We start from the raw sequence: 18750 nt of genomic DNA, 5'->3' as shown, positions 1-18750 counted from the left end.
GTTTTGGTATCAGTGTGATGGTGGCCTCATAGAATTAATTTGAGAGTGTTCCTTCCACTGCAATTTTTTGGAATAGTTTTAGAAGGCTAGGTGTTAACTCTTCTCTAAATATTTGACAGAATTCGCCTGTGGAGCCATCTGATCCTGGACTTTTGTTTGTTGTAAGTTTTTAAATCACAGTTTCAATTTCAGTACTTATGTTTGGTCTGTTTATATTTTCTATTTCTTCCTGGTTCAGTCTTGGGAGGTTGTACCTTTCTAAGAATTTGTCCATTTCTTCTAGTTTGTCCCTTTTATTGGCATATAGCGGCTTGTAGTAGTCTCTTATGATCCTTTGTAATTCTGTGGTGTCAGTTGTAAATTCTCCTTTTTTTGTTTCTAATGTTATTGATTTGAGCCCTCTCCCTTATTTTCTTGATGAGTCTGGCTAAAGGTTTATCAATTTTGTTTATCTTTTCAAAGAACCAGCTTTTAGTTTTATTGATCTTTGCTATTGTTTTCTTTGTTTCTATTTCATTTATTTCTGCTCAGATCATTATGATTTCTTTCCTTCTACTAACTTTGTGTTTTGTTTGTTCTTCTTTCTCTAGTTGCTTTAGGTGTAAAGTTAGGTTGTTTGAGTTTTTCTTGTTTCCTGAGGTAAGATTGTATTGCTATAAACTTCTCTCTTAGAACTGCTTTTGCTGCATTCCATAGGTTTTGGATCACTGTGTTTTTGTTGTCCTTTGTCTCTAGGTATTTTTCGATTTCCTCTTTGATTTCTTCAGTGATCCATTGGTTGTTTAATAACATTGTTTAGCCCCCACATTTGTGTTTTTTACAGTTTTTTCTTGTAGTGATTTCTAATCTCACAGTGTTGTGGTCGGAAAAGATGCTTGATATGATTACAATTTTATTAAATTTACTGAGGCTCACTTTGTGATCAATCCTGGAGAATGTTCCATGTGCACTTGAGAAGAATTTGTATTCTGTTGCTTTTGGATGGAATGTTCTATAAATATCAGTTAAGTCCATCTGGTCTAATTGTCATTTAAGGCCTGTGTTTCCTTATTGATTTTATGTCTGGATGATCTGTTCATTGATGAAAGTAGGGTGTTAAAAGTCCCTCACTATTATTTTGTGTTGATTTCTCCTTTTATGGCTGTTAGCATTTGCCTTATATATTGAGGTGTTCCTATGTTGGGTGCATATATATTTACAATTGTTATATCTTCCTCTTGGATTGAACCCTTGATCATTATGTAGTGTCCTTCTTTGTCTCTTGTAACAGTCTTTATTTTAAAATCTATTTTTTCTGATATGAGTATTGCTAGTCCAGCTTTCTTTGGATTTCCATTTGCATGGAATAGCTTTTACTATCCCTTCACTTTCAGTCTGTATGTGTCCCTAGATCTGAAGTGGTCTCTTGTAGTAAGCATATATACGGTTCTTGTTTTTGTATCTATTCAGCCAGTCTGTGTCTTTTGGTTGGAACATTTAATCCATTTACATTTAAGGGAATTACCAATATGTATGTTCTTATTGCCATCTTGTTGTTTTGGATTTGTTTTTGTAGGTTTTTAAAATTTCCTTCCTCTTTTGTTCTCTTCTCTTATGATTTGATGACTATCTTTAGTGTTGTGTTTGGATTGCTTTTTCTTTTTTGTGTGTGTAGCTATTGTAGATTTTTGGTTTGCAGCTACAATGAGGTTTTGATATAGCAGTGTGTGTGTGTATATGTGTGTGTGTGTGTGTGTGTATATATATATATATATATATATATATATATATATATATATAATTGTTCTAAGTTGCTGTTCTCTTAATTTCAAATGCATTTCCAATATCCTGCATTTGTACTCTCCTTTTCTCACGATTGCTGGTTTTGATATCATATCTGTGTGTGGATGATTTCCTACCTGAGAAGATATGTGTGTGGATGATTCTTACCTGACAGGCTACTTGATAAGGTATTCCAGGAGCATTTTATAAATGCAGAGGAGTTTTGCTAAATTTTGAATCTTGTAAAAAAAAATTAACCATGAAATATAATTCATCATCCATATTAGGACACTGTTGAGAGTAAAAGGGAGCACTATTAATAATATAATATGTCAAGACAATGGGCATTAACTGGAACCATCCCAAGCAAACCAAGACATCTGAGGGAAAAGTCAAACTTTTCTTACCATGTTGTATCATTATTATATAGTTTATTATATACTCAATACCATGTTCATAGTCCAAAACAATCAGTAGGTTTACCATTCATTTCATTTTCTTATCTTGAAGAATATTATTTAAAATAATATTTTGTGTACATTCAATCTGAAATTGGGATGCAGCAATAAAGTACTGAAAGAGAAAACCAGCTAAGGCACAGAAGATCTGCATTCAAATCCCAGAATGCCATTCATAGCTATGACCTCAGACAAATTATTTCCCTCTTATTTGAGCCTCAGTTTCATCATCTGTAAAATAAAAAGGAGAGTATCCACGTTAAAGTTATTAGTGGATCAAATAAAGTAACATTTGATCAAGGAAAGTGTCCCATAAAAGTTGGAAAATATTATTATACACATGGACAATAAATATGAAGGAAAACATTACAAGACGTATTATCTGACGGCAGCTGCAGTGATATTACAGGATGCTTACAGATTGTTTTTGATTAAATATTGCTACTTCCCTCACTGAATTTCTGTGCAGTATGGTGTTCTGGATCCTTCAGCAGCCACAGGCATGACAGTGATCACTGTTTATAGAAGAATGGCCACTACAGTTGTCTTTATTGTTATACTTCAAAAAGAAAAAAAATCCCATTACCTTCAGCATCTGCAGAATTGGATATGACTTTCAAGAGCATGGTCCTACTGTACTCTCACTATATATCAGCTATCTTGTTAAGTCTTCTGGCCCCTTTCTTGGAGCCAAGAACAGCAGTTCAGCACCAATACAGCCTAGCAGCCTGAATTTGTGGAGGAAGCATGTGACTTACCGAGTATCAGGACTCTCAAGTATTAGGACTGGCTCAGCCACTATTTAGCCACATGACCTAGGGCAAGATGTTCCTGTAAAATGAGGGAATAGATCAGAGGATCATTAAGGACCCTATAAGCTCTGACTATGATTCTAAGGCATACTTGGTATTTTACAAGTCTAGATGACTGCCTTCCTTTTGGATATTTTCCCATCCTTTCTCACAACAGAAGAAAAAGTTAAAGCACAATGAAACAGAAATAGATGTTTGAAATAGAGATTTCAAGTAGCTTTAGGACACAGTTAAAGTAATATACACAGATAAAATAGTTATTCAGTTAAGAAACATTTATTCTTTCCCACATGAAAGTGAAATTACAGTTGTAAACATACACTAAAAAATATTTGTTTTACAAGGTAATTTGCTATATGACCATGACCTTGAGGTGTTAGACAAGATAATTATTAAAGGCCCTTTAAGTTCTGAATTGTGCAATTCTAAGACATTCTTGGCACTTTACATGTCTAGATGACTGCCTTCATTTGGGGTATTTTCCTCCACATTTTCCAGTCTATTCTCATTAGAGAAGAAAACATTTAGCATACAATTATAGAAATAATAATTTTAAATAGAGATTTAAAGTAAATTCAAGATATATTTACACTGAAATATACAGGTAAAATAGTTGCTGAGTCAGGAAACACTTATTCACAGTATGAATTTCATTAATTTACGGAAAATAATATGAACCGTGTAACATTTTTCTTACAGGGTCACTGAATTCTTTTAATTTTGTAGCTAGAGACATGTACAACACTTATAGAATTTACACAGTACTAATTTCAAAATAGGTTTTGACCTCTAAGAATGAAAGTTCTCAGTGACAAGCTTTAGATGTGCAGCTTTAGCTCAGTGGGTGTCAACTCTGTCATAAGAAGCAACTATACACAAACAGTAACCCCCCAGCATGAGAAAGTGAAATTAGAAACTTTTAAGGCAGAAAAAAAATCTCTCCAAAATATAAACGATTAGGGTCCAAAGAGCATGTTTACAAATGACCAAAGTTATTCAACTGAGCAAATGACTTAATTTGCACAGTAACTTTATTTACTGCTTCCTGATTTCTAATTCTGGGGACTATTTATGCTGTACCTACTGTGAAAGACATTGAGAACAGTAAGAATCATCAGACATGGTCCCAGAGGTATACTGGTAAATGTTTAATAACCAGCTCTTGAGGGGAAAATAAGCCCTTACTTACAGCGTTTACCAATTTCTATGGTGTAAAATACTCCCACTATGGCAGATTTCAAGCTACCAACAATTTGAATAACTGGCTCACAAAATTCCTGAAACTAACAGTTGTTTCTCATAAACCAGTATAAGCCAGCTCGAAAACACCACTGTTTGGACCCCACCCTCAAGTAGCTCATAATCTATTCATAGGTACGTATTTTAGAGAATAGAAAAGAATAGGGAAGATAGAGATAAAATGCAAATAAATAATACATATTTTTATAATCAATTTTAAAAGTTAAAAGGAACACTAAAATCTGTGGAATTTTCCTACTCTTGTCATTTATTTCAGGAAATTAAAGTTTAGTATATTTGGGAGAAAGTAAAGGATGAGTGGAATAAGGACAAAAAAAGACATCCTAGTATACATGCTAACAGTAATCATCTTTATGTTGGAAGAAAATACCTGCTAAGGTAAGGGCAAATATAATGTAACTTTTAAAATTCTATCTTCTTTAACCTGTTCAATTCAGTTCACACTCCTGAAGATTTGTCCTCTCCTCTTTGGCTGCAGCTTTGATGAGTTTAGCTAGCTTATTTTGCATAATACTGAAGAGCGTACTGCTTCACATCACTCACACTATCATCAGCCCAAATAAAAGGCAAAACTAAATGCTGCAGTCTGAAAATTGAACTTCCCTTGCATAGTCACCCCGTTGTATCAGATCTTGGGCAAGTGCTGGCTGGGGTGATCAGGAAATTCTTCTGGTAGCAAAACGTGGAGTCTGCAGGTTGGGCATGTCCCCTGTTGCATCAACCAAGGTCTAATGCACTAAGGAGCAAAAAGATTCATGTCAGTCTCTCAGATTTAGCCTAGCAGAGGCAGCTGTTACTCCATACATCAGCGTTGCCAACCAACATATCTTCCAGTGGATCTCAGAGCCTTATTTGGTGGATTGCCATGAAAACTTCTGCAATCATGGAACTTTGTCTGTGATTTGCTGAGCTATATAGTTGGTAACAGGAGAACACCTTTCAGCCAGTTTATTCTATTAAGATCCTTCCCCCCAACCCCAATCTTCAGGAAGACTAGTTCTTCCTAATAAGGAGACTGAGGAAACCTATTACATTTTTTCTCTAGTTTATTATATATTATTCTAATTTATAATCTAGAAAAAGTCATATCTAAACATACAAATGTCACAAATACCTTGTATCAAGTGCTTATGGTGTTCTGAAGTTAAAATCCCTAGATAATGGATATACTTTTCAGATTGCTCTTTCTTTGGTCATAATGGTAGTACTCGTTGGCTATGAACTATATATTAAGTTATTTGCTTGAATACTGACTCTCCAAAAACAAATCATTTTTACATGAATGAATAATGGAGACCCAAGTCAGATGAGAGAGGATTAAGAATAGGCAATAGATATGAGGCCCATTAACTTTAGAGAGTAACCTGAATGAATTACCTGCTTTCTATTCAATGAGCAATGGCAAAGAATAAAATAAGTTTTGTGAAACATTTATTTTCTAAATGGATCTTTAGGACTTTTAAAACTTTAAGTGGGAAAAACAGATGGCTAAGTATCTATCCTGGAGGTCTTTTGGGATTAGCCATTCTGTGTATATCTCTTCTTATCCAAGCAGATACAAAACATAATTCTGTACCTGGTATCACATATCTTTGAAATGATGTTTTACAGATACGGCTTGAATGAGCTGGCTTATTGTTCACTTCCCTGAGAAGCCTTTCTTGTGTAAGATTATCTTTTCCTGTGTCAAATTACACCTCTGCATCAGAAGACTTGGATCATAAATTGTATATCAATAGCACTTGCACAGCAACACCACCAGAAGTTAATCTATATAAATGCCAATAATCTATATAAATGCCAATTAACAAAAGATATGCCAGCCTCCCATTTTTATAACATCAACACTCAGGCCTCAGCATCTTCAAAAGCAAATACAGGAGCTGGACAGACTGTTAAGTCTTATGCGTTATAACAGCAGTTGGCTATCATTAGGTGTGGACAAAGGACACTATTTATAACAAGCCAAGGTGAAGTGGCACTGCTGCTAAACTGCCAACTGCCAAGTCAATCAACATTCCTTCCAGTTCTGTTCAAAGGCACTCTGTCCCATTAAATCTCATCATTGTCCCCTTCTCCTGCTAGGTGTATCGAGATCTGAGAAAACACAATGCAATCCATGGCTAGGTATGGGAAAACATATAAATGCTTCTGTGCGGTACCCAAAAGCCCAGAGTTATATCCAGTGAAATTCATGACACAGTAGTGGATGATACATGTATACAATTTCAAGGAATGCAGTATGAATTTCACTTAATTGATTAATGGCAAAATATTAAAAAGATAAGTTCACCTGAGAGTGGAATTTGTGCGCACAGGGCAAAACTGAGAGGTTTTCTGGAGAGAGATTCTCATGACAGATCACACAAGGTTCCTCTTCCTCATCATCCTAGGGAAAATACACATAAGGTTAAATTCAGCTCATTTCTCTCCTCTAACTTTAAATGTATTCAGAACCAAGTCTCAGTCTCACCAAATTATTGGCTCCTTCCCACGTGGCAGGACCTTGTGAACCGAGGGGCCTCCGGGCTGGTTTTGAGGGCTGGGCAGCATTAGCCTGAGGTGGAGGAGTATGGCTGGGTGAAGCACTATTACCATTTGGCACGGATTTTCCTTGACTCTGAAAATTAGAATATTATACTTATTATTTTTTTTAGAATTGAACTAAAACAGGAAGAACTGATAAATACCATAGAATAGGCTACCGTGAGAATTAGCAAAAGGGTAAAGGTTAATCAGGTTCATGAGAAATCTTGAAATAAATGTTGGCAATATTACTTATATACTAAGAACCAGGTAAAACCAAAAATAACTCTAGGTGCTCTTTCAATTAAAACAAGTCTTTGCAGAAAATTAGAAAATATGTCTCCTTTTAGAGCCATTCAAAATAACCTAGAGTAAATTTCAAGAGGGTCAGTTTTATTCTAGAATGATCAGGTGGTGTTTCCCATGCCATTTGTCAAGCTGAATTGTTTGTTGTTAATAGATGATTTAATATGATTATAGACTGATTTCCTGATCATGTAATGGAGATAATTAATATGGCTAACTACTAAAGATAAGGGCCAGGAGATAAAGTTGTCTTTTCTTTTTTTCTTTTTTTTTACCTGAGATCTCTTGGGGTCAATAAATTGGGAAATCTTGTGAACAATTTCATCAAATGTCAGTCTAGATAAGGACTTCCCATGAGTATCCTTCAATTTCCGTAAGAAATCTGTAAGCTCCTTTCTGGAAGAGATCAAGGAAAGAGCACTGGTGATTTTCCTACTGCCTTGAGGATGCGCCCTTCAAAGGAGCTGTGAAATCCTATCACAGGATTGATATGTAGCATACAGATGTGACCCTTTAGATTTCTGATCTAAAAAAGTGATCACAGGTCCATCTGCATTTATTTTAAACCAAAATGAAAACTCCTAATGTATTGATTAATGATACTTAATGTGTTTGTGAGTAATAAAGTTTAGTATTTATTTTCTTTCCAAAAAGAGATTTTAACTGTTTTTAAAAGCTTACTGTGTGAAAATTAAGTTTGTTATCTACTTATTTATGTACTGAGCTCATTATATCATATCTCTCAATGCTCTCTCACTCAAGACTAAAATATTCTCTATGACATAAATCACAGCAAGATCCTTCTTGGCCCATCTCCTAGAATAATGGAAATAAAACCAAAAATAAACAAATGGGACCTAATAAAACTTAAAAGCTTTTACACAGCAAAGGAAACCATAAATAAGACAAAAAGATAACCCTCAGAATGGGAGAAAATATTTGCAAATGAAGCAACTGGCAAAGGATTAATCTCCAAAATATACAAGCAGCCCATGCAGCTCAATATCAAAAAAAACAAACAACCCAATCCAAAAATGAGTGGAAGACCTAAACAGGCATTTCTGCAAAGAAGACATACAGATTGCCAACAAACACATGAAAAGATGCTCAACATCACTAATCATTAGAGAAATGCAAATCAACACCACAATGAGGGGGGCTTCCCTGGTGGCACAGTGGTTAAGAATCCACCTGCCAATGCAGGGGACACAGGTTTGAGCCCTGGTCCGGAAAAATCCCACATGCCACAGAGCAACTAAGCCCGTACACCACAACTACTGAACCTGTGCTCTAGAGCCCATGAGCCACAACTACTGAGCCTGCGCGCCACAACTACTGAAGCCCACACGCCTAGAGCCCGTGCTTTGCACTAAGAGAAGTCACTGCAATGAGAAGCCCGCGCCACAATTAAGAGTAGCCCCCGCTCACTGCAACTAGAGAAAGCCCACGCGCAGCAATGAAGACCCAATGCAGCCAAAAATAAATTAAAAAAAAAAAAAACACACAATGAGGTATCACCTCACTCCAGTCAGAATGGCCATCATCAAAAAATCTAGAAACAACAAATGCTGGAGAGGGTGTGGAGAAAAGGGAACCCTCCTGCACTGCTGGTGGAAATGTAAATTGATACAGCCACTATGGAGAACAGCATGGAGGTTCCTTAAAAAACTAAAAATAGAGCTACCATATGACCCAGCAACCCCACTACTGGGTATATACCCGAGAAAACCATAATTCAAAAAGATACATGTAGCACAATGTTCACTGCAGCACTATTTACAATAGCCAAGACATGGAAGTAACCTAAATGTCCATCGACAGATGAATGGATAAAGAAGATGTGGCACATATATACAATGGAATATTACTCAGTCATAAAAAGGAACAAAATTGAGTTATTTGTAATGAGGTGGATGGACCTGGAGTTGTCATACAGAGTGAAGTAAGTTAGAAAGAGAAAAACAAATACCATATGCTAAGGCATATATATGGAATTTATAAAAACGGTACTGATGAACCTAGTGGCAGGGCAGGAACAAAGACACAGATGTAGAGAACAGACTTGAGGACACAGCGGGGGAAGGGGAAGCTGGAACGTAGTGAGAGAGTGGCATTAACATATATACACTACCAAATGTAAAATAGTTAGTGGGAAGCAGCTGCATAGCACAGGGAGATCAGCTCAATGCTCTGTGATGACCTAGAGGGGTGGGATAGGGAGGGTGGGAGGGAGGCTCAAGAGGGAAGGGATATGGAGATACGTGTGTGTGTGTGTGTATATATATAGCTGATTCACTTTGTCGTACAGCAGCAACTAACACAACATTGTAAAGCAATTATACTCTAATAAAGATGTAAAAAAAAAAGACTAAAATATTCCTTTTTAACTATGTTACTATCAGTCTCTTTCTGTCATTATTAATAGTTCTACTTTTGTAAAATTCAGAAACAGAAAACAAAGATTTAACAGAAAATGAAAGCAAAGACTGAAAGACACATTAATTATGTGATAAAGAAACCTAGGAATATTTTAACTGATATGTTCTTTTTCCATTCCCATAGCCATTGACCCAAAGCCTGCATATACATTTTTGGTAGGATAGGGTAGGATGATAAAAGTATTTTTCTTTCTCAAATGAAATGTCATGTCACCAGCCTTATAAAACTACCTTTGATTTACTATTTATTTTCTAGATATATTTATAACAACTATATTACAGTTCTATTTTCATTTTCTATTCACTATTATATTTATAAAACCATAATCTAATCCTGAAACATAATGGTACATATGTTAAATAAAAGCATTGGTCTTCAAATGAAAATGCTGGTGAAAACTAGAATTATTTCATTTGATACAAGATTAAAGATAAAAGACACTTCATTTCTGGAGGAGTAGAATTAAATAGCTTTCTGCTGAAGTCAGAACTGTGAAAAGCACACTAAAATAATGATTTCTTGCATTTAACTATGTCCCCTTTCTTTGTCCCCTAACAAAGAAACTACAAGAACCCTCAATAAAATTAAGGAAATAGGAAAGTAAAACCTGATTATGTTTGGGCTTATATGCCATACAATTAACTTAAAATTCACTTTGGAAATAGGTTATTAAGGTAATTACTGCAGCTAGTGACATAAAATTGGGTAGGTTTACAACTGGTTGTACTTTCAGTAAATGAGCAAACCTAAATTTAAAAGTTTACTCTCTCATGACTTTAAACTAATAATTTTAGGGAAGAGGTTTAGCATTTATACTGAAAACTGTCTCTTCTTAATAAATTTCATTTTCCCTACCAAGGCCATGGTTAGGAAATACTTGTACTTTGTGTGTGTGTGGGGGGGTGTTATATTTCTCTGAAACATTTCATTGGCATAATTATGGCTGTGGAAACTATAGAGTATGATCTGTACTCAACACTAAAAGAGACTGAGGTACCTGGTCTGTTGTGGAAAGGCAGTTTTCAGCCTGTCTGTAATCTTCTCCCAATTCATCATGGGGGGATCACTTCCCAGACCTGCACTGGGAGGCACAGCTTCTCCCACAGGCACTGGCACCGTCCAGGCTATGCTAGTCATCTGTAAGGAGCACAGAGTTACAACCCATCAGCTTCAATTATTAGGAAGCAAGGTTCCATGCCAACATTACATTTCCATACCTCAGAAAATGGGTAGAATGAAGAGGAATACTGACATACATGTTCCCTTTTTAGAATTTTTTTTCCTTACAGCACCATATTTCTAACTGTTTGTATATGTTTACCTTTATTTTAAAAATGGCACATGCTAGTCTGAGTAATTGCAAACATATACAGAAATACATACAGAGTGTGCATTTCTGAAAGCAACCTAAAGTTTGTTAACAGAGGAATAAGTCAATAAATTGTAGCATATCTAATCAAGTCCTTAAAAATAGATTTGTATGTCTGAGCATATGAGATGTCCACAATGTATGTCTCATTTTCTAAAAAAAGTCTACGGCACAGCATTTATGGTAGAACTCATTTTATAGTAAAACATTTTTTAAATGTGTATGCACAGAAAAAGGTCTGTAAGATACAGAATAATCTGTAAACAGTGATTATTTTCTAGGATTCAACAGCAGGGTAATTTTGCTTTCTACTTTATATAATTATTATATACTTTGTATATGCTTTATGTATTTCTACATTATTTGCCTTTTTATAATTAACATATACTACTTTTATAATTAGAAAAATAATGAAGTTTAATTTTCAAACAACTAAATAAACATGAGAATACTACTAGAATATCTGCCCAGTGTCATGAATGTTACAAAGGTCGTATGGAAGTAGTAGCGACAACTTTGAGCCATGAAACCATCAAACAAAGTTTTCCTCATATTTTATGATGGTTCCTTCTTAGAACCATCAAGTTTCTAATTAATATCAGTAATTGAATATTTTTGAAGTGCTTATCTGATTACTAGGATAATTATAAACATGCATCCTTTATCTAAGACTACAGATTATTTTCAAATATAAGGTTATTACTTATGAAAAATTACTAACAGCCACTGAAATTACTCACACAAAGCCTAGTAAGTCAGAGAAAGAGCAGAATATCACCAGAAATCTGGGTTTGCCTGAGTGTCAAGCTTTTTCAGAGGAATCAGGAAGTAATCTTATTAGAAGGTTGAGGTACTTTAATGTTTTCAATAAAATTTTATTTATAGTTCCTTATAGAATGGCGCAGGAGCAAACCACCTGAGCAACACTGTAATACCATGGTGATTAAAAAAGATGTGGTACTTAGTAAATATGTTAAGGCCTAGATACATATTTATTCATAGAGAGGCAGCCTCTACACAAATGAGTAAGTCCATTTGACTATATGTTTCAAAGGGAGGCTGTCAGCAATACATAGGTACAAAATAAACCCCAACTGACTAGAATGTAGTTATGGGAAAGTCAAGATTAGAGAATTTTTTCATTAATTATATTAAACATCAATCATCTGGGAGAAGATTTTTCTTGTAATAAAAAGTTTACCTTGACCAAGATTACAACTAATAATCCTAATCATTTTAAATTTCTCTGTTGCTTCTTCAGGTTTGGATAAAGCTTATATGGCTCTCTGTGGCTAGAAAGATTTATAACTTTATAGTATAATACATTGCAAGGTGATATTTATATTACCTGTTTATAGATAAACAATGTCCTACTATACACACATATATGTGTGTGTGTATATAAAATTTTTCTTTAGCTTTGTGGTATAATGTTGTGACTTTGGTAGGTTGAAAAGCAAAGAAGCTAACAATCATGCTAAATTATCTATTAAAAATATCAATCTACCCTGCATTAGTGCCTGTTATAGAAGCAAAACTATAAGAATTCTCTACTATAATATTATATTTATCTTTGTATCTAAAAACTGTTATAATCACTTAATGAAATAGTTAAATAATATATATAATGCATTTAATGCAGTGCCTCACATGGAACTATTCGTTCAATCATCATCATGATCATCATGATCATCACTACCACCATCACCTTCATCATTACTTATCAAGTATATGAACAAAGAGAAGACATTCATTCTGGAAGTCCACTGTAAGTGACAACAAGCTAGTTAATGTATATTCCACCAAGAAGGGGTCTGTACCAGTGGGGGTCTAGGTTGACCAGTTGCAGAGATGACTCCAGAACAAACGGCAGGCATTTGAGGAACAGTGAGTACAGGTCTAAAGAAAGATTCTTTCACAACAGGTCTTCCCAAGAACTGCTGTATCTAAAATAGAAAAGATAGAAAATAAAAACAAAACCCCCACATATTTATATATTTACATAGTCAATAACCTAAACTCATAGAGCAATTTTTTTTTGGGGGGGTAGCTGATTTGAAATCTAGATACAAAGCATATTAGAAACAATGTTGTCATAACGTTAGTTAAGTATATGAATATTTGAAAAAGCAAAGGGCAGTAAAATATACTAAAGAGCATGGACACAGAAGACAACTGGGTTCTAGTCCTACTTTCTCTCCACCTAGCTGGGTAATCTTGGATACCAAGTCATTAATCTATAAAGTAAGAGGGTTGGGTTAGGTGATCTTTAAAGTTCTCTGACAAATGGAATAATATAGGACTATGGAAAGGAGCTCCTCAATGAGTACTGTCCATGCTGATAAACAATACTGACAGTCAGAAATTCTGCTAAAGAACCAAAGTTGTCTATAGAAAATATTACTTTTGCTATTATGTATTGAAGGGACCTTGTACCACCTGGTGGAGTTCTGACCTTATGTTTAGTTCCAAGGGCAGTGGAAAGCTGAAGTGGGGTGGGCCAAGGGAATAAACCCTCCTACAGTGACTTGCAGACATGCCTGTGAATGTTACTGAACTTCCCAGGGGGTTGTAGAAAGCTAGCCCTTCTTAGCATCTACCAATGGGATGGATACCTTATTGGCTGGACGACAAAAGAGGACAGGTTTATGGAGCATCTACTATGTGCCAGGTCTAGCACTGGCATAAAGCAGAAATTCACCTATTTGTTGAATTTAAAAAATGAGCATCGAGATAGCTCTTAAGTAACAATACTGAAACCAGCAGGGTGAAAGTTAATGGGGAACTTTATAATGGAGAGATAAGGATGACATGTGATTCTTAACATCGCTAAATGAGAGACACTGTGTGTCTTCTAATGTGTGTATACATCATCACCTATTAAGTACTCTTGCCAAAAATACTGAACCTGATTCTAACTAACCCTCTAGATCTAATGATCAGGTTATAGGAAATAGAAGAATATGTATAATGGCATCACAAGGATGTAATCAGTTACATCAATAATGTAGGAAGTTAGTTTTTTAACAGATAAATGATATGAATAAAAGGGAGGGAGTTAGGTAGCTGTTATATTTTAAAGAAAAATAACCAGCCAAATGAAAAGTATAAACCTTGTTTGGATTGTTTTTTTAAAAATAAGGGTTTTTAAAGTAATGGTAATTATAACCACATTGGAAGTACTGTCAATCTAGTTAAGAAAAAGACATTTCTGAGACAATTGGGGAAATATAAATTTCAATATTAGACATTAAAAATTATAATTTTCTTAGGTACAAAATAGTGGTGTGATTATATAGCCAATAAGAGTAAGAGTCCTGAGGCAAAAATCTGAGGGTAGGGAACAAGACTAAGGACTGAGTTTTATGATCACAAAGGTCAGCAGCAGCTTTATACTAAGGAAGTCACTGAGTTCACCGTGTGGCTGACAGGGTCTTGGTGCTCCGGCCTGTGTCAGGCCTGAACCTCTGAGGTGGGAGAGCCGAGGTCAGGACATTGGACCACCAGAGACCTCCCAGCCCCATGTAATATCAATTGACGAGAGCTCTCCCAGAGATCTCCATATCAACGCTAAGACCCAGCTCCACCCAACCGCCAGCAAGCTCCAGTGCTGGACGTCCCATGCCAAACAACTAGCAAGACAGGAACGCAACCCCACCCATTAGTAGAGACATTGCCTAAAATCATACTAAGTTCACAGACACCCCAAAACACACCACCGGAGGCGGCCCTGCCCACCAGAAAGACAAGATCCAGCCCCACCCACCAGAACACAGGCACCAGCCCCCTCCACCAGGAAGCCTACAAAAGCCACTGAATCAACCTCACCCACTGGGGGCAGACACCAAAAACAAGAGGAACTATGAACCTGCAGCCTGCAAAAAGGAGACCCCCAAACACAGTAAGTTAAACAAAATGAGAAGACAAAGAAATATGCAGCAGAAGCAGCAAGGTAAAAACCCACTAGACCAAAATAAATGAAAAGGAAATAGGCAGTCTACCTGAAAACGAATTCTAAGTAGCGATATAAAGATGATCCAAATCTTGGAAATAGAATGGAGAAAATACAAGAAATGTTTAACAAGGACCTAGAAGAACTAAAGAGCAAACAAACAATGATGAACAGTACAATAAATGAAATTAAAAACTCTCTAGAAGGAATCAGTAGCAGAATAACTGAGGCAGAAGAATGGATAAGTGACCTGGAAGATAAAATAGTGGAAATAACTACCGCAGAGCAGAACAAAGAAAAAAGAATGAAAAGAATTGAGGACAGTCTCAGAGACTTCAGGGACAACATTAAATGCACAACTTTCGAATTATAGGGGTCCCAGAAGAAGAAGAGAAAAAGAAAGGTCTGAGAGAATATGGGAAGAGATTATAGTTGAAAACTTCCCTAACATGGGAAAGGAAATAGTCAATCAAGTCCAGGAAGTGCAGAGAGTCCCATACAGGATAAATCCAAGGAGAAACTCACCAAGGCACATATTAATCTATCAAAAATTAAATACAAAGAAAAAATATTAAAAGCAGCAAGGGAAAAGCAACAAATAACATACAAGGGAATCCCCATAAGGTTAACAGCTGATATTTCAGCAGAAAATCTGCAAGCCAGAAGGGAGTGGCGGGACATATTTAAGTGATGAAACGGAAAAACCTACAACCAAGATTACTCTACCCAAGGCTTCCCTGGTGGCGCAGTGGTTGAGAGTCCACCTGCCGATGCAGGGGACACGGGTTCGTGCCCCGGTCCGGGAAGATCCCACATGCCGCAGAGCGGCTGGGTCCATGAGCCATGGCCGCTGAGCTTGTATGTCCGGAGCCTGTGCTCCACAACGGGAGAGGCCACAACAGTGAGAGGCCCGCATACCGAAAAAAAAAAAAAGATTACTCTACCCAGAGAGGATCTCATTCAGATTTGATGGAGAAATTAAAACCTTTACAGACAAGCAAAAGTTAAGAGAATTCAAAAAACAAAACAAAACAAAACAAAAAGTTAAGAGAATTCAGCACCACCAAACCAGCTTTAGAACAAATGCTAAAGGAACTTCTCTAGGCAGGAAACACAAGAGAAGGAAAAGACCTACAAAAACAAACCCCAAACAATTAAGAAAATGGTAATAGGAACATACATATTGATAATTACCTTAAATGTAAATGGATTAAATGCTCCAACCAAAAGACAGACTGGCTGAATGGATACAAAAACAAGACCCATATATAGGCTGTCTACAAAAGACCCATTTCAGACCTAGGGACACATACAGACTGAAAGTGAGGGGATGGAAAAAGATATTCCATGCAAATGGAAATCAAAAGAAAGCTGGAGTAGCAATTCTCATATCAGACAAAATAGACTTTAAAATAAAGACTATTAAAAGAGACAAAGAAGGACACTACATAATGATCAAGGGATCAATCCAAGAAGATATAACAGTTGTAAATATTTATGCACCCAACACAGGAGCACCTCAATACATAAGGCAAATGCTAACAGCCATAAAAGGGGAAATCGGCAGTAACACAATCATAGTAGGGGACTTTAACTCCCCACTTCCACCAATGGACAGATCATCCAAAATGAAAATAAATAAGGAAACACAAGGTTTAAATGACACATTAGACAAGAAGGACTTAATTGATATTTATAAGACATTCCATCCAAAAACAACAGAATACATTTTCTTCTCAAGTGCTCATGGAACATTCTCCAGGACAGATCATATCTTGGGTCACAAATCAAGCCTTGGTAAATTTTAGAAAACTGAAATCATATCAAGTATCTTTTCTGACCACAACACTATGAAACTAGATATCAATTACAGGAAAAATAAACTGTAAAAAATACAAACTCATGGAGGCTAAGCAATACACTACTGAATAACCAAGAGATCACTGAAGAAATCAAAAAGGAAATCAAAAATACCTAGAAACAAATGACAATGAAAACATGATGACCCAAAACCTATGGGATGAAGCAAGAGCAGTTCTAAGAGGGAAGTTTATAGCAATACAATCCTACCTCAAGAAACAAGAAAAATCTCAAGAATAAGAGTCCTCATCTTTTTGGAATGCATACTAAAGTATAAATGGATGAGATGTAGGGTTTACTTTAAAATGTTCCAGTGGGGAGGAAGAAGGGGATGACATGGCACAAGACTGACAAAATGTTGATAATGATGTTGAAGTTGGCTCTTGGGTTCACAGAGGTTCATCATTCTGTTTTTATGTATGTTTCAAAATTTTCATAATATAAAGTCCTTAAATAATGAATGATGGGTACTGAGTTAGCAGTCCTGCTCTTTTTGAGGACAACAATTACCTAACACTACTTTTAGGATTAGACAGCCAGGCTACAAAAATCAAAACATAATGAAACACATAAAAATACTGGGTTAAACTGGGAACAATACCCATTATTCCAGACTTCTCAGGTTAGACTACTATATATATTTAAAACTTGGTAACCATTCTTTACAATACTAGAATCTCAGAAAGAAATACTTTAGTGATCAGATCATCTAGTACAATTTCCTGATTTGTAGATAGGAAAACCAAGTCTGGGACAGCTGAGTTTCCCAAAACCAACACAGAGTTAGGACCTGAACCCAGACCTCTAATGTATTTCCATTGTATAATACCACCTCAATTTATTGCAAAAAGAATGGTTACATTTCTAGCATCTGTGCTCTCAAACTGTTCTACTAATTCTCAGTGGTCACTGATGCTTGTACTTTAACACAACTGTTAGCTTTGATCAAGCACAGCAGTGACTCTGGTTAGGAAGCACAAAAGATACACATGTACCTCTTAAGTGTTAGCAAGGGATGCTTATAAATTCCATTGAGCCTAACTGCCAGTGGGTTCTTTCCCTTGACTAAACCTGGGTAGCCACATCAGCCATAAGCAAGTCTCTGAAGGGATGAGGATGTAGAGGTCAAGGTTTGATTATGTTTGTCACTTATAGTGTCACTAGTATCACATAGATTATTCCAGTCTGGTTCCAGAAAACTCCAAAGAACATCTCTGTTTCTAGCGTCCGAGTCTCTAGAGCCATTTTATATTTAGAGTCATGGGAGAGTTTAACTACAACCTATAGGCAGTAGTTTGAATACAGGCAGAGGCAACAGATTTCTAGAAATCCTACCAAGAATATGTGTTACTTCCCATAGAACTACAGGGAATCTGGGATTTCTGTCATCTACGCAACACATTTCTTATCAGGAGAGTTGGGTATGATGGTGTGTTCAAAGCCTAGAATAATAATATGCATAATATAATGCTCCTATAAAACCTGAATTAACCAAAAATATAAAAGCCAATACTGTCATTCTAAACTAAAGCCCATGGTGAATATCATAATGCTTTCAGCTCTGAATTCTGCTTTTGAAACAGTGTAACTCCACACAATTCACATAATTTTTAAGTTCTTTGATATACTCAACTAGTATTTGTAGAAAAAACATTTTCAAAGTTCTACTATAAGCAGAAATGCTAATGTCAAAAGTGATCTACCCCTAAATATATCACACCTTTCTTACCCTCAGATCCGTTATCATAATAAAGGTTATTATCTAGTGGTTCTGTTCTAAAAGATCTTTTGGGAAGCTGTATGAGTTTATTGGGTTAAGGTGCTATGTTTCCCAGAAGGCTAACATAAACAGTATAGCATAGAGATTAGTTTGTCTGATGTAGACGCATTTATCCCTCACAGTAAGCAGGGAAGGGTAATAAATGAAAGCTGTCCTTACTGTTAAAGGTAGAATAGAAGATAAAAGTTAAGGAAAACAGAGTCTAAAGTGGAAGTGGGGGGTGAAGT

The 18750-nt window shown here is 36.0% G+C and overlaps 1 protein-coding gene across 2 annotated transcripts in view; it reads right to left on the bottom strand.

Annotated features, from left to right (window-relative positions):
- Nucleotides 1–3013: 3013 nt before the first annotated feature.
- The window catches only part of DZIP3 (DAZ interacting zinc finger protein 3), a 121408-nt gene continuing 105671 nt past the window's right edge, over nt 3014–18750 (bottom strand). Inside the window, exons 27-33 of one of the 2 annotated variants that reach the window (XM_082840043.1) lie at nt 12752–12877; nt 10560–10699; nt 7399–7519; nt 6765–6911; nt 6585–6680; nt 4908–5027; nt 3014–3050 (exon numbers count right to left, since the gene is read on the bottom strand). In XM_082840043.1, coding sequence (XP_082696169.1) covers nt 4917–5027; nt 6585–6680; nt 6765–6911; nt 7399–7519; nt 10560–10699; nt 12752–12877 — 741 coding nt within the window. In that variant the 3' untranslated portion in view covers nt 3014–3050; nt 4908–4916. Of the gene's footprint in view, nt 3051–4907; nt 5028–6584; nt 6681–6764; nt 6912–7398; nt 7520–10559; nt 10700–12751; nt 12878–18750 lie in introns of those variants that run through there. The other variant, XR_014326235.1, reaches the window with a different exon arrangement.

Source organism: Leucopleurus acutus, assembly GCF_964270905.1.
Source record: "Leucopleurus acutus genome assembly, chromosome: 5".
Taxonomy (NCBI): Eukaryota; Metazoa; Chordata; class Mammalia; order Artiodactyla; family Delphinidae; genus Leucopleurus; species Leucopleurus acutus.
The sequence above is the reverse complement of the archived record's forward strand: the minus strand, read 5'-3'. Positions and strand labels throughout refer to the sequence as shown.